The sequence below is a fragment of the Sparus aurata genome, chromosome 18 (assembly GCF_900880675.1).
Source record: "Sparus aurata chromosome 18, fSpaAur1.1, whole genome shotgun sequence".
Classification (NCBI taxonomy): domain Eukaryota; kingdom Metazoa; phylum Chordata; class Actinopteri; order Spariformes; family Sparidae; genus Sparus; species Sparus aurata.
The window spans coordinates 10,957,960-10,973,498 of record NC_044204.1 but is presented as its reverse complement, the minus strand read 5'-3'; the positions used below and the strand labels follow the sequence as shown (position 1 = coordinate 10,973,498).

The 15,539-nt window shown below is 40.9% G+C and overlaps 1 protein-coding gene across 1 annotated transcript; it reads left to right on the top strand.

Moving 5' to 3' along the window:
* Positions 1 to 7,045: 7,045 nt before the first annotated feature.
* Positions 7,046 to 8,310, top strand: LOC115569313 (putative nuclease HARBI1). The gene is made up of 4 exons (XM_030397341.1): positions 7,046 to 7,476; positions 7,584 to 7,698; positions 7,787 to 7,932; positions 8,010 to 8,310. The coding sequence occupies exons 1-4, from the start codon at positions 7,046 to 7,048 to the stop codon at positions 8,308 to 8,310; spliced, it is 993 nt and encodes a 330-aa protein (XP_030253201.1).
* Positions 8,311 to 15,539: the final 7,229 nt, after the last annotated feature.

Here is a 15,539-nt window from a genome sequence, read left to right as displayed (position 1 = left end):
GGGGAGTTTCTCCCGGCAAACACCCTTTTACTCACGGTGCCAAAATTTGTATCATCTTTGTTAAAACTCAACACCATTTAATCACAGAAGAAATGACGTGAATTAACCCACAACCAAACAAACATATCATCATGTTCACAAACACATTCATGAACCATAATTACACCAACACCAACAGAATACCCAAGAGTCATTGCGCCACAGTCCACAAGGGGCGTTAGAATATGCCAGGAGAAGCTGTGATGAAGATTTCCAATTTGAAACGGCGTTATGAGACGAAGCATAGGAATTTTGAAGAGACATTTCCTCAAAATTCAGAGATGAGCACAACACAAATAAATGCACTGAAATCGTCATATCAAGCAGCAAGCAGGATGCTTGTCACATCTATGTCACAATGAAATAAAATAATGCATGACTGAAGTGATGGACACAATGTTTGAAGGCAAACAAAAAGAGGAAATATTCAACTATGTATTTTAATTTATGTTAAAATGGAAATTACATTTTATTTTAGTTCGTATTTTGTTGTTTAGAATGAAAAGGACATTTTGTTTTGAATATTACAGTATTACTGCATGTGGCCTGACCGACCTCAACACATGGACCTTTGAGTCAGTGAAAAAAATCTTTGTGGCCCTCTAAGATTTGTATTTGAGTACCCCTGCTCTAGACTACGCTCTATGGGTGACAGGGCCTTCAGTGTGGCTGGCCCCACACTGTGGAATGCTCTCCCTCAGTTTGTGCCAGTGCCCATCTATTACTACTTTTAAATCGCAACTGAAGACTCACCTTTTTTAAAATTGCTTTCCCTGATGATTTGTAATGTTTTTATTTTATGTATACTTCATTTGTATACTTCACTTTGCTGCTTGACTGCTGTTTGTTGTTAAGTGTTCTTGAGTGACCACTGCATGAAAAGTAGGATTTTCGGCCCCGTAAACGCCCGAAAATCTCCCTAATTTTCGGCAGTTAACGACAATTTACAGGTTGTGAACGTGGCATTTGTCAGTGCCGAAAATTGTCGGAAACGAACCATGACGTCAGTGGAGCTCCCGGAGGTGCGAACGCCTCCAATTTGCATATGAATAGCAGCGAAACCACGCCTGGCCAGAGAATGTGTGGGCTGGCTTGAATATCCTCACTCAGTATTGGATGAAACCACTACTCATAAACAAGCAAAATCACTCGTGATTGGTCACCCTGGGTCATTATAAATGTAAACCCCAGTGGGTGTATATATATATATATATATATATATATATATATATATATATATATATATATATATATATATATATATATACTGAGTTGTGGATGTTAGGGTCCCAAACCTCACTGTATGTGGCCGGTCCGTCAGGAAGCTGTTTATCCAGTCACGGGTGAGGGGAGGCAATCCCAGGTCAGTTAACTTCTGGAAGATGTTTGGTAGTATGGTGTTGAATGCCAAACTAAAATCAACAAACAGCATCCTGACATAGTTTCCCAACCCCTCTGTGTGGCTCGCCTCAGTGTGGAGGACAGTGGCTATGGCATCTGCTGTTGACCTGTTTGCCTTACAGGCAAACCGGTGCTGGTTGATGTTCTGGGGGGGGGGCAGGACAAGCCTCTCAAAGCTAGGTCAGTGCCACTGGTCTGTAGTCATTAAGGCTGCTTATGGGGGCCTTCTTAGGTACAGGAACGATGGTGGCTGTTTTCAGGCATGGTGGAATAGTTGGCTGCTGGTTTGAGTCTGGGCGGTGTGTGGGGGCCTTTAGAGCAATTAGCAGCTAGCTTTCTGGCTTGCCACAGTGGAGAGATTCAGGTTGGGTGGGTTTAAAAACATATTTAGGCCCAGCTTTCATGGATTTCATCTTCCCTTCACCACATACTTCTTTCCTCATATAATTCACCTGAGCAACATGTACCTCTATTCAATACAAACACAAATGCAACTAATGTGGACAAAAACGTTGTTTCTGTTTAACGTACCACAATTTAATTGTGGTACATTAAACAGAAATTATAAATAATATGATTAATCTTCTGTGTTTCAGGGGGTGAAAAACTTGGAAATAAAATGTATAAAATACCACATGAAGGTTAAATAAGTGCAATGCAAAGAGTGGACATGGACTGTCCTCCCTCCTAATAATTCAGTAATTAGTTTATATTTGATAGTTTGCTATTATGGTATATTAAGGGAATTTATTTGTAATCTGGGCTTTCTGTCCTTCTTGCAGGTACATCATGAACTATGGCACACATCGATTGAGAAGGCATTTGTTGAGGTGACCATGGTGACCACCAAAATAGTCCTCATACACAAATACTGCTAAAAGACTAAAGTCATTAAATGCTCTGCATTGTTGTGCAGCTGTGTGGAACACTGTTAGACACTTTTTTAAAGAAGTTTCACTGAGAAGAGACACATTAAAATACTGTCTTTACACTACTAGCTGAAATAGTCAGTTGTTACAAGTTGATTAAGGCAATCTGAATTTTTTTTTCTGAAGAGATCATTATTGTCAGAAATATTAAATGTTATCATGATTCTGTTCAAACTGTGCTTTATAAAGCACAATGATATTAAACAGTGGATGGCTGAACATTTTTTACAGATAAATGAGAACAAAACAGAGATCCTTTTAGTGGGTCCCAAGGCTTTGAGGCACCAGATTCACCCTTTATTAATCCCCCTGTCTGTAAAACCTAGTGAACATGTAAATAACTTAGGTGTGATTCTAGATCCTGATCTTAGCTTTCATAAGCACATATCTAATATCTCCAAGACTGCCTTTTATCATCTAAGGATTATTTCTAAAGTTAGACTCTTCTTGTCACAATCAGATGCTGAATAACTGGTGCATGCTTTTATTTCTAATAGACTTGACTACTGTAATGCACTTTTTGCTGGACTATCAAAATAGGTGTTAAATAAACTCCAGCTTATTCAGAATGCTGCAGCCGGAATATTGACAAAAACCAATATGTTTGAGCACATCACTCCTATTTTAACTTCTCTTCACTGGCTCCCAGTTAAAAAAAGAATTGATCTTAAAATACTTCTAATTGTTTTTAAATCTATGAATGGTCTAGCTCCCCTCTACATTGCTGACATGTTCACTGAATACACACCAGACAGATCCCTTAGGTCATCAAATAAAGGTCTCCTTAATATACCTAGGATAAATTCTAAATCAGCTTATGGTGCCTTCAGTCATTATGGTCCCACTCTCTGGAACTCTCTACCACATGAACTAAGGTCTGCTACTACTGTGTCATCTTTTAAAAGCAATCACAAAACATACAGTTTTTCACAAGCTTTTAGCTAGTTTTAAAGAATGTATTTATTGTTTGCTATGTTCGTACATGTTTTTTGTTCTTGAATGATCTTTTCAATTGTTACGCTTTTATCTTGAAGCACATTGAGTCTAAGCATGCTGTATGAAATGTGCTATATAAATAGAGTTGACTTGACTTATAAAGTGCTGCTGTGTTGTATACTAAAGATGGTGATTTTAATAAAGGCCTTTTTTCAACATTTTTAAAAATGTTGATATACATGCTCCATAATAGCTCCAGTATTGCTCATTTTTGTTTTCAAAGGAGGTCTCAAATACAGCTCCATCATGTCTCAAGTAGGGTTCCTGTTGCTAGCTGTCATGTCTCACCTATTGCGCCTACCGAATTTTAAGAGAAATAAATGAGAAAACTCAGTTTTGTCTCCCCCGTGCTGGAAAGGAGCAAGCTTTGAGCTCAGTAAAAAAATTTTTTTCTCTGGGTGGGTTTGTTATTGTTGTTTAAATGGCTCCAGTATTTCTCATTTTTGTTTTCAAAGGAGGTCTCAAATTAAGCTCTGTCATGTCTCAAGTAAGGTTCCTGTTGCTAGCTGTCATGTCTCACCTATTGCTTCTAAGGAATTTTAGGAGAAACAAATGAGACGAGTTGTCTCCCCCGTGCTGGAAAGGAGCAAGCTTTGAGCAGTAAAAATTTCCTCTGGGATACAACTGACAGTTGCCTGTGGAATATTTAGGAGTGAGAAAATTTCACGACTGGACTTGTTGCACAAGGGGCGTCCTATTACAGTACCACGCTGGAATTCACTGAGCTCCTGAGAGTGACCCATTCTTTCACAAATGTTTGTAGAAACAGTCTGCATGCCTAGGTGCTTGTTTTTGTGGCCATGGAAGTGATCGGAACACCTGATTTCAATTATTTGGATGGGTGAGTGAATACTTTTGGCAATATATTGTATGTTATATATAATATAATGTGTTTGTAGTGAATTGCTAAGTGTTTCAGAGTGCTAAGACAATATCTTCATAATGTTTTGAGTAAGTTTTACCAATGCAGTAAAATCTGTGCACATTGGCGAGTTTCCAAACATTAACCGAGTGGGCCTTAGATGTGCTGAGAGTAGCCACCATTTTGTGTCAAGGGTAAACAGTCTTCGCTTATTGTGAATTCATAGTTGCACATATTATATTTTGTATAGTTAACTGTCACACAATTTCTGAACATATCAGGTGAATCCAACATGTAATTGTTTGGCCATATCATGAAGTATCTAGAAAGAGAGGAAGTGGCAGGGCTAGAAGATGACAGTACGTCTGAACTGTTGTCATAAATTGCAGATTTGATCAGTGGCAATGACAGTGAAATAGCACCAACTGAACATGGTATTCAACCATCAGGGACACAGAAACTGAGGAACTAAAAACTACAAAACAACATCAAGCACTAGAAATCAAGTAGGCAACTGTAGTTAATGCCATCACCAATGATTCACTACACCAGTCCCGAACCATTGCCAGCTCCTAGTGAACATTCACTCCCCAGCCAGCGCTCAGCCGCAGCTAAGCCCATACAGGCTCAAAGATTAAAACATTTCTGGTCAAATAGGAAAAACCAAGCCAGAAAGATAAACTGACATTTTCCAGCCTCGCTCATCAGATTGGGACTGGACTAAACAGATTGAGACTGGGTAAATTCCGTAACTACTGGGAAGACACAATCCACACAGTAGTGACACTAATGGGATCTGACCTACCAATTTATAAAGTGAGACCAGAAAGAGGTTAGGGATGCCCCAGGGTCCTACACAGAAACCTGCTCATGTCCTGTGATCACTTTTGTGCTCAACTTTTGAGACAGATCCAGAACGGACAACAGCTAACAAATGGAAACAGAAAACTCAGTCTTCATCACAGCCTGTCGAATCTGACGAGAACAATGGGGATGAATATGTCCTTCATTACAAACCACTTCAGGTCCCTAGGCCACCTGCAGTAACTACTGTGATCAGGTCTGTGTTCCTTCCTCCTACAGCAGTGGTGTCAAAGTGATCCAGTAAAGGGCCGTGTGGCTGCAGGTTTTCATTCCAACCAAGCAAGAACACACCTGATCCAAATCAGGTGTGTTTCATTCCAACCAAGCCAGAACACACCTGATTTGGATCAGGTGTGTTTCATTCCAACCAAGCCAGAACACACCTGATTTGGATCAGGTGTGTTCTGGCTTGGTTGGAATGAAAACCTGCAGCCACACGGCCCTTTACTGGATCACTTTGACACCACTGTCCTACAGTATCCAACCCCGCCACAGCTGTTACCTATCTACCCTGCACCAGGACTGGTCCAATGGTTGCTACCCTTGCAGCCCCACTACTTTTAGCCACCCTGCATGTTTGGCAAGCGTGGGTCAACAAAAGTGACATGCTTGACTAGAACTATGGACTGTTTGTAGACTGTCCATACAGACTGTTTCCATGGACAATTTATGAATTGTTGTCACACACTGTTCCTATGAACACGTGATGGACTGTTTTCACAGCCTGTGTTAATGGAAAATGTATAAACTGCTCATACTGATCATTAAATCTAATGCACTGTTGATCAAGAATATCGCAAAGACTGTAATGAACTGTTTATACAGTTCGCAGTTAACAAAAAATGGACTATGAAACTATGTTGGCAGAACTTGAACTGTGACCTTTGACCCTTGTTCCGGCATCAGCTTACTTATCAGGGTCTCTTGTGTCAAGTCAGAAAGACGGTAAGAAAAAAATGTTTTGAATGTCAGGACAACATTTAGTTTGTAGTAGAGAGTGTAACGGGTTGAAAAGGTAATACATTATCACTCTCTTATAGGTTTAAAAAGCAGTGCTCTGAAGTCTAACAGGTTCAAAAGTTATTGATGAGGTTAAAAAAGACTATACATTCAATATAAAAATTTTAAGATGTGACTAAAACCATAAAAGTTTTTAAAACAGTTAAAGCTGTAGTCTGGAGTTTTGAAAAAAGTGGATTTAGCCAGAATAAAAATAACGTTATTTCTCTGAAGCAATTCTACCACGTACTGAACACAAACTAACATTATAACTGCTTGGTCACTTGAAAGACACTTTTGCTAATCAGTAGCCGTAAACACAAAGCTAAACACCGGAGTTAGCATACCAGCTAACAAGCTAGATTTAGCAGCAAGCTACGTAGCTCGACTGCAACATTGTACGGCCAAATGCGCCATCCGCTACCATAGCCTTGTGGTTAAAACATAGAATTAAACATATATGAAGCAATGGTCCTTACTTGTCCAGCAGAAAAGCAACTCTGCATCTCTGTAGTCCTTACAAATCCCGCAGCTCCCTCCACCTCTGAAATGATGCTCCGATATTTATCCTTGTTTTGTCTCTGGCTCACTCCAATTCTTTGATTTTGTAGTGCTTTTCTTCGTCAGTCTTCTCAATTCTTCTCTTTGATGTGGGCAATGGTGGTGCATGTTTCAGCTCTGCTGTTGTTGTATGTTCTCCTCCATTGTTTATAATTTGAGCATGAAAGTATCTGACCAGGGGGGTGTTCCAGAAAGCGGGTTATGTGAAAACTCAGAGTAAGTTAACCCTGAGATGAGGGAAACTCTGGGTTTTCCGTTCCAGAAAGAGAGGTAACTGAAACTCTGGGTCAGTCACCATGGTAACAGACTCTGTGGACATAACCTTCTTGCTGGCAGGTTTACATGAAGAAACCCTGAGTTTCTACCCATCTCCTCCCACATGAAGAAAGCTGACATGGATTGTCCATTCATTCCGAATCTGATTGATATCGAAGCTCAACTAATTCGTAATGCTTTACGTCGCAAGAGGATCTTCCAACCCAGATTAGATATCCTGTCATTTCCAGAGGAATATCTGTTTGAACGCTACCGGTTTTCATCAAACAGTATAATTTATCTTGAGAATATTCTCCAGCCACACATCACCAACCTAACACAAAGCGGACGTGCGCTCACATCACTGCAAATTTTATGCATAGCGCTACTTTTTTTTGCAAACGGTAGTTTTCTCTACAACATTGGGGATGCAGAGCACTTTGGAAAGGCAACACTGTGTAGAGCGGTGAGGAAAGTCACCCTCGCACTGAAATGCCTGTTACCAATGATGGTGGTGTTCCCCGGACACAAACCTGTCGGAAACATCAATGAGGAATTCCACAGGATTGCAGATGACTGATGTAGGAATATTCTATTAAAAAGAAAAAAAAAAATATGATATACATTCTGCTGCGACCTCAGAGTGGGGTCAGTAGCTTAATCAGCTGTCATTTTGAAGGGTTTCCAAATGTGATAGGATGCATAGATGGGACACAAATTCCTATTACTGCACCTAAAGAAAACGAAGGGGACTATGTGAATAGAAAATCCTTTCACAGCATCAATGTCCAGGTATATGACCTACCATCTTAAAAAATATGTATATGAAAATGTATACAGTACAATACAACTTACTCATGTCATCCTCTGCACTGTGAAGATCATATGTGATGCAGCCTACATTATTACAAATGTAGAAGCCAAGTGGCCTGGCTCTGTGCATGATTCCCAGATCTACCGGGAGTGTAGTCTGAGCAACAAATTTGCACGTGGTAAGGAAACTAAAGCTTTGTACAAATGTTCTTTGTCTCCCTTTTTAATGCACTCAAATGTGTCCTCTATAATTTCAGGAGAGTTTGATGGCTACCTACTAGGGGATCGAGGCTTCCATGCCAGCCCCCTCTGTTGACCCCTTACCCTGACCTTGAGCCAGGGCCCCAACAACGTTTTAATGTGGCCCACTGCAGGACTAGAGCCCGGGTTGAGATGGACATTGGCATACTCAAATCCCGGTTCCAGTGCCTGTGTAAGCTCAGGGTCACCCCAGAAAGGGCATGTGACATTATTGTGGCCTGTGTTGTTCTCCATAATATTGCAACTATTAAAGGAGAGCAAAACCCTGCCCTACAAATAAATTACCCTGGGGATGACCACCCCATCCACCCTGCAGATGTCCAGGATTGAAGGGCTGTAAGCAGGGGCGGACTTACCATTAGGCAAACACAGGCAATTGCCTGGGGCCCCAAGATTTCCAGGGGGCCCCAAACTCATAAACTTATCGGGCTCTATCTTGCACTCAGCGCAATTGACTTTGTACACTGGCGCTTGTGTAATTCCTATTTTGCATTCGGCGCACATTGGAATTTTCCCTCCGCAGACGCGCGTCCTTAAATTAGGGAATGACTTTGTGCTCCCGGGGGCGGTTCAGCGAAAAGAGGAGGCGTGTTCCGGCGCAAACGTTCATTGGTGCTATTTTGCTGTTTCAGAAAACACTTGCGCCACAGACCAGGAAAAACCTAGTCTAAAGTCAGTGGCGCTTATTCAGATGCTATTTTAAGGGTGCATGCTTGGCCATAATGTAGTGTGTGCTTAACGTGCATACACTTTGTCTCTCTCATCTATAAGGAAGCAGTTCCCGTTTTTGCAAACCATACAAAAAAGGTTGAAAAGATTTAAACAGAAGAACTAATTATTTTCCCCTCTGATATGCGACACGCCCACCGTAACTGTGAGGGTCCGGGAGTGGCAATGCGCGATGTGCTAGAGGAGCGGGTGGACGGAGATGGAGTTGGGGGAGGAGGAGGACGGGGCACAACAGGAGCAGGTGGTGCGTTTGGAGACTTGAGGCGATGCGTCTGAGAGGCAGCAGCAACATCGCCACCCGGTCAAGACGGGCACTAATACCTTGCCGCATCCCGGACAGTGAAGTCCGGTCTGACAATGCTGCCACAGCGTGTAGTGGGTCTGGATCCTCTACATCTTGGTGTTTGCGCTCATCAGCTGGCCTTTGCGTACTGCTCAGCCAGTGCGCACTGCTCCCGAGGCCCGTTGCGATGTCCTGGGGATGCCAGCCGTAGAAACAATTGTGGCAATTTCCTCCCACGCCCGTTTAACCAAAGCTAATATGGATGGATTTCTCCCATCCCTATACAATGCCACTTCTCGGTCTTTTACAGCCCTGACGAGAACGTCGGTCTCCTCGGCTGTGAACCGCTCCTGGGGTGCGCCTGGTAAATTCGCCATAATAATAGCAATGCGCCATGGAACAAGCACGCCTGCTCTTAAAGGGAGTGTGAGATGACGCTCTGATTGGTTTATTGCACGTTACGCCCAAACCACACCTATGACTAATGTAGCTACTTTAGACCAACCCATTTTAGATTTGCGCCGGGCGCAAGAGTCATTTATCCCGCCGGCATAATAGCAACAGCGCCTGAGATCCGCCCACAAAGCTACTTGCACTTTGCGTTTGATACTTGCGTTTCAGATCGTTAAGATAGGGCCCATAATCTCTTAAACTCATTATCTCATAAAAACTGATTTAATAAAGTTGTCTTCGATTGAAAGCAATTACTATTGTTTTAGTCTTAATTTGCGCGCTTAAAAATACATAAAAATGCTTAATCTATCATGATTGTTTCGACTGCTCCCCCCTCCCTTCTCATGCAATGGACTATTCCATGTTACTGCGCATGTGCAGGCTTGATTCAGGAAAATGGTAGCAAAACAAACTAGTTGGCGCGGTTTTGAGTTGAGAAAAATGAAGCGGAGTTACGCTAGTGGAGTTTTTTTCAAAACTAGCAAAGGTGTCAACCTTTTTTCGAGTGACACCGAATGTAGCCGTAGGTACTCGACAACACCAAGAGCCAGGAGCTGCTGTCAGTGTCAGTCGAGGAGGAGATGAAGTGGAGAGTGACATGAGTGACGCTTTTTCATCATAAAGATGTGAGTATTAAAGCGGTCGAAATGGTAAACTATATTAAATATTGATTAATGTTCTTATCAATTACAGTAAAAGCGTTGAGATGATTCACTTGTTAGATAATAATTCTCAAGAAGGATTTCATCACTAGAACGGCGGAGACGGTCATTGACCATTTTCAACTGTCTATATGTTTGTATGTGCAATAACTCTGTTGAATGAAAAAATGCAGTACTGCTGTTAACTTACCTGACTTTTCCTAAAAGTGTCTGTATTTGAATTTAGAAGACTTTTTATATAAATTACACAAAACACAAAGAAAATATGATATGATTTACCTATTACAGCCATAAGTGATCATATTGACTACACATCATTTCTCGCGGTTTGCTGTTTTCATTGTCTCTCTAGTCTCTAACTTTGTTAGCGGTCTCCAGCTGCGCTTCTTTGCGAATTTACTTGTAAGTTAATTATTATATAGTTGTATTATATACCCTGGTTGGCACCATGGGCAAACAAAAACGGGAGTTCCCCCTCCGTGAAACAACAAGCAGAGCTGTTGCGAGTTGCGACTCTGACTGTGTACCAGGGAAAGCCGAGGAAGAATGTTTGCATCCTGAGCACCGTGCACACAGGTGTGTGCAGCTTTAATGGGGCGAAGGCAAAACCAGAGTCTGTGATTTACGCTAAAAACACGAAGTACGGCGTGGACGACCTGGACCAGATGGCGAGGGCGTACTGCGTCAAAGGCGGTACGGAAGATGGCCAGTGGCAGTCTTCTATAATATCCTTGACCTGGCTGTGATAAATGCCTGCATCTTATTCAAGGAGCACCAGCAGCAGGAGAGCCCAGAGGAAAGTCCTGCAGCAGCTGGCAGAGGAGCTGAGGGCAGAATACATGGAGGGGAAAGCGGCCACGGCAGTCGGCACAAGGTGGGCAGCAGCAGCAGCAGCAGACACGGAGGCAGTGCCGGTCCAAAAGAGCTTCAAACGGAATCAAACGTCGGAAACTTGAAATGCCACAAGCCAGTGTGTGGTAACTGTGAGGAGAGCGGAGGTAATCTGCAGACTGTGACAGTGATCACAACGGCTCTTTGTTTTTGTTTTAAGATCAATTCGTTTCCAGCTTTTCGATTATTATTATTCATTTTATTATATATTATGTGTTAAAATAAAATGTTTCATAATCAAATAAGTTAGGCTACTTTTAACAGTTAATTTTCTTCTGAGTTTTCTCTATTAAAATCTTGTATAAATATATGCAATAATTATGGTTTACTATGTGCAATGATATGAATATTGATGCATGTATAATTAAACTTGTTAAAATGTACATTTTGGTATTATTTCGTTTTTTTTTTTAAAATATCATGACACAATGAATGCCTTCATCACTCAGTTGGGTATTTACATGAGAGATTATAGAGTTTAAAATCTAGCGGTCAAAATGACTTATAGCCGTTCTAGTAGTGTTGGAATTCCTTCTCTTCTAAGGACTATCTAGCTCAGGGGTCACCAACCTTTTTTAAACTGAGAGCTACTTCATGGGTACTGAGTCATACGATGGGCTACCGGTTTGATACACTCTTCTGAAATAACAAATTTGCTCAGTTTGCCTTTAGTTATATATGATTATTAATGGTTAATGATACTCATCTATGTGAAGACACTGATCACGTTAATTATTTCTCACAATAACTATCAACAATGACTTAACAAGGTGGGAAACAGATAATATCAATATTCAATTTTCATTTTTAGAACAGGCCTGAGTGCTACTCATGTGTTCCTTGGGGGCTACCTGGTGCCCGTGGGCACCGTGTTGGTGATCCCTGCTCTAGCTCAACTAAGTAGTAACACAAGATGCAACAATATCCAGGCTGAACCTACTTGCTGCTGCCTGCATTGAAGACCTTGTGTTGAGGTGAGAATAAAACTTATGTCAGTGCAGTACGAGGACGTGTAGGGCCCCAATGGCTGGGTTTGCCTTGGGCCCCCAAATGACTAAATCCACCCCTGGCTGTAAGGGACCTAATTAGCAGGAATTACTTTTGATTAAAACAGTCAAATAAAGACAAATTCACATGTGATTTGGTTCTTCTTTATTCCCTATAAGTACAAAAGCAACAGTTAGGATTTGTAATATGGATCCAACCATTTACATATTCACCTATTTCACCAATGCACCCACTTCAACTGGCGTTCCAGTAATAGAATTTCAAGGTCTGTTTTTCTTATCTTGCGATCAAGGTAGACCATTTCCTTTTCTGTTTTTTCAATAGTCCTCATGAGGTGCACTCTGTACAACTCCTTAACTGGTAACTGGGAAACATAGGAACAACATTTAATTGCTACAGTTCTACATACAGATTTAACATGGTATTGACCGAAGATCTCACTGTATCAAGCTGTGCTGTGGAAGTTGATGGACCCTCCTCGTGATGCCCAGCTAGGTTCTGTTGAAGGACTAGAATGTGCTAGTTGTCTGTCCATTATCTATGCTCACACTTCAGTGTGGGCTACATGTCAAACTATATTACACTCGACAATGTAAAGGAATGTGAATGGGTAGATCAATGCCAGCAGCTATACATAATATTAAGACACATTTCAGTAGGCCTCTCTGGATCTCTCCCTGTGAACAGACAGCGTTTCTTCATCATCATCATCATCACCATCCTCCTCCTCCTGTGATGCAGGAAAAGAAACTGTTTCAGATTACTTTGAACTACCATCTGAGCAAGATCTGAGTATGGAATACTTACAGCTGCAGGGTGTTCAATTGTTTCAGTCGGAGGCTGAACTAAGCAGATGACACCATCCACAACTGGTGGATGGACATACATAAATACATACATACATACATTTTAAAAAGTAGGCTATGTATTTTTAAAAAATGTTTTATTCTTTTAAAAGACACAAGTGTGTACTTGCATCTGATGTAGGCACTTGTGTCCTGGTGGGTGACAGGCTCAGATGAGCTTCCCCTGGGGATGCCTTCAGCCACCGGTCAGCCATAGTTTTGGCTGAGGGCCTTCTCCTCAGCCTCCGTCAGAGGTGGTGGAGGTGGCCCTCCACCCGTTTTTCGAGCCTCTGCCATCTTTCTGTTGGCTGAGCAGAACTCAAATGTTAATTTATTTTTTTTTTTAACTCAGTATTTTATTGAGTGTTCCTGTACACATCATCACATTCTAATTGTAGCCTACATATAAAATAAAAATGTGTAAACATTGTATCAAGTTTTAATCTAGTAAGTGGTGTGTTAAGTGGGAGGACTTGTTAAAACAGAATTTGGTTAGGGGTTTACATTACTATTTGAAGTAGCCACTGAATTAATATTTACTTTAACAGCCAATAGCCCTAAGTCAATTTAAAAAAAAACAAACAAAAAAAACAAATCAAAGTGAGATGCAATCACCTAGCAAAACATGCCTTGCCTTTTGAATGATGTTTTTATATTTCAGTTTTAGCTGCTTCCAAGTCCTTTTTTCCCCCGTTGGATTGCACCTAAATGGAAATCAGATTTTATTCCTATTTACATTCATAACTAGGCCAATGTGCTACCTTCTTACAGTTAAATTTTAAGTCAATGGAATAGTTCAAAATTATGCGTTGACTCTGCCAGCAATTTCCTCCCATGCCGTTTCTCTCTCTTTCGCCGCTGCAGTGGTATTAGATTTTCGGCGAAATATGTGCTCATATTCTACATAAGCCTGCATTAGGACCTCCAGCTCCATTGGAGTAAAATAACTCGATCTCCTTTTTTCTGTTGTCATGGTGACACTTGTGGTATCAGGGCTCCATTGACGATGGCTTTTTATAGTGGTTGTGCACGCGCGTAACTCAAGGTGAACATACTCAGAGTTGATTGAACTAATTCAGATCAGCTGTTCTGGAACGAGATACTCAGAGTTTCCCATCTCAGAGTAAGTCAACTCAGAGTTCAGGGATAGACTCAGAGCTCAGTCTAGACTCAGAACCTCCTTTCTGGAATACCCCCCAGGTAAGAGCAGGCACTGCGCCCACGCATGGGAGGGACACTCACTGTAGTACTAGAAGTACAAGGCTTTGGAAGAAAATTATTATTGATTTTGAAATGATTCAATTACAAAATATGTTCAGGGTGAAAAGAAAATTATTTGGAAGATACAATAAAAAGACCAAAAGGACTGGATTAGAGAGATTGAGGGGCCAATGGCTACTTCAAACACAGGACAACGTGCTAAGAGGCTGCATCTTATCCACAGGAATGCTCCAGTCACTCTTGTTTTATTCAACCACCTCCTTCCCTTTACTCATTCATTTTATCTGCCCTCTGTCTCTTTCAAAATCCATTAAGCAGTCACACTCTAAGCAGTGTGTAGTGATGAGGAGAGATGGTGGCCTCTTTCTTTCCTCCACTCTAAACCATTTTTTTACTCACCAATAAATCACTGAGAGATTTTCTCACTTTCTCCACACGCTGTAGTAAACTGAGGCAAACACTTCATTTTTTACGATTCATACTGTATGTTCCCGGTGATGTGCTTCATGTTCAGATGTTCCACAGCAACAGTAGACAGGATTAGATTTACAACATAATGAAGGTAATAAAATATCAGATATGCTCCTCCAGCTATTTGAATATGAGTAAAGTAGTTTTTAGCCAGCAGAGAATTACAGATGCAATTACATTACTGGATGTAACAGACTTAATGTAGACAATAACTTAAAATATACCGGGTTGTTTTTTTTCTCACAATTTTGTCCTGTTTATTTAGCCTACAGACTGTTACTATTACAATGGTTCATAATAGAAGCGTGTAGGTCATGGAATGTGAACGTTGTTTTGTTGTAATGTATTTGTTTACTTATTCTATTTTATTGTAAGGTTATGTTTGTCTCTTGTTTCTGAGACTGAGATGTGAAAAAAATGATATCAATCTAATGTTATTGCATTGGGTACTGAGCTGGGGCCAGATGTATAGACATAGGGGTTTGTGGTGATGAGCATTGTTAGGTGTCCACCGAACATAGTGTCTAGCCAAAAAACTAAATTTTGGTCTCATCAGACAAAATTAACTTCCAGTTGACCTTGGAGTCTCCCACATGCCTTTGGGTGAACTCTACTCGAAATTTAATGAGCTTTCTTCAACAGTTACTTTCTCTTTTCCACTCTCCCATAAAGCTTTGACTGGTGAAGAACCCGACAGTTGTTCTATGCACATGTAGCACCCTCTAGCCCTTACCCCTTGATAAGATGGTAAAAGACACTAACGTTCTTCTAGTTTCTGATTGCCTGTCTTATTTGATTTACTCAAAGGGAAAGTAGACATGTAGTTGAACAATGACAACAATTTTATTGCCAAATGGCAGTGCAAGTAGTTAGGAAAATACATAAAATATAGTATAAACAACATAGAGCTTTTTCAAAGTGCAAAGTAATCTTTAATGAAATAGATAAAACGAAGTTCAATTAAGAGTGTCCTTTCTTTGCTGAATCCTCCTTTAT

What these genes read in the sequence shown, in the direction of transcription:
- LOC115569313 (XM_030397341.1), top strand. Translation starts at nt 7,046, where the DNA reads ATGGATTGTCCATTCATTCCGAATCTGATTGATATCGAAGCTCAACTA. An exon ending in GAGGAATTCCACAGGATTGC is followed by an intron (nt 7,477 to 7,583) that starts AGATGACTGATG and finishes CTGTCATTTTGA; the next exon opens with AGGGTTTCCAAATGTGATAG. An exon ending in TTCACAGCATCAATGTCCAG is followed by an intron (nt 7,699 to 7,786) that starts GTATATGACCTA and finishes TGCACTGTGAAG; the next exon opens with ATCATATGTGATGCAGCCTA.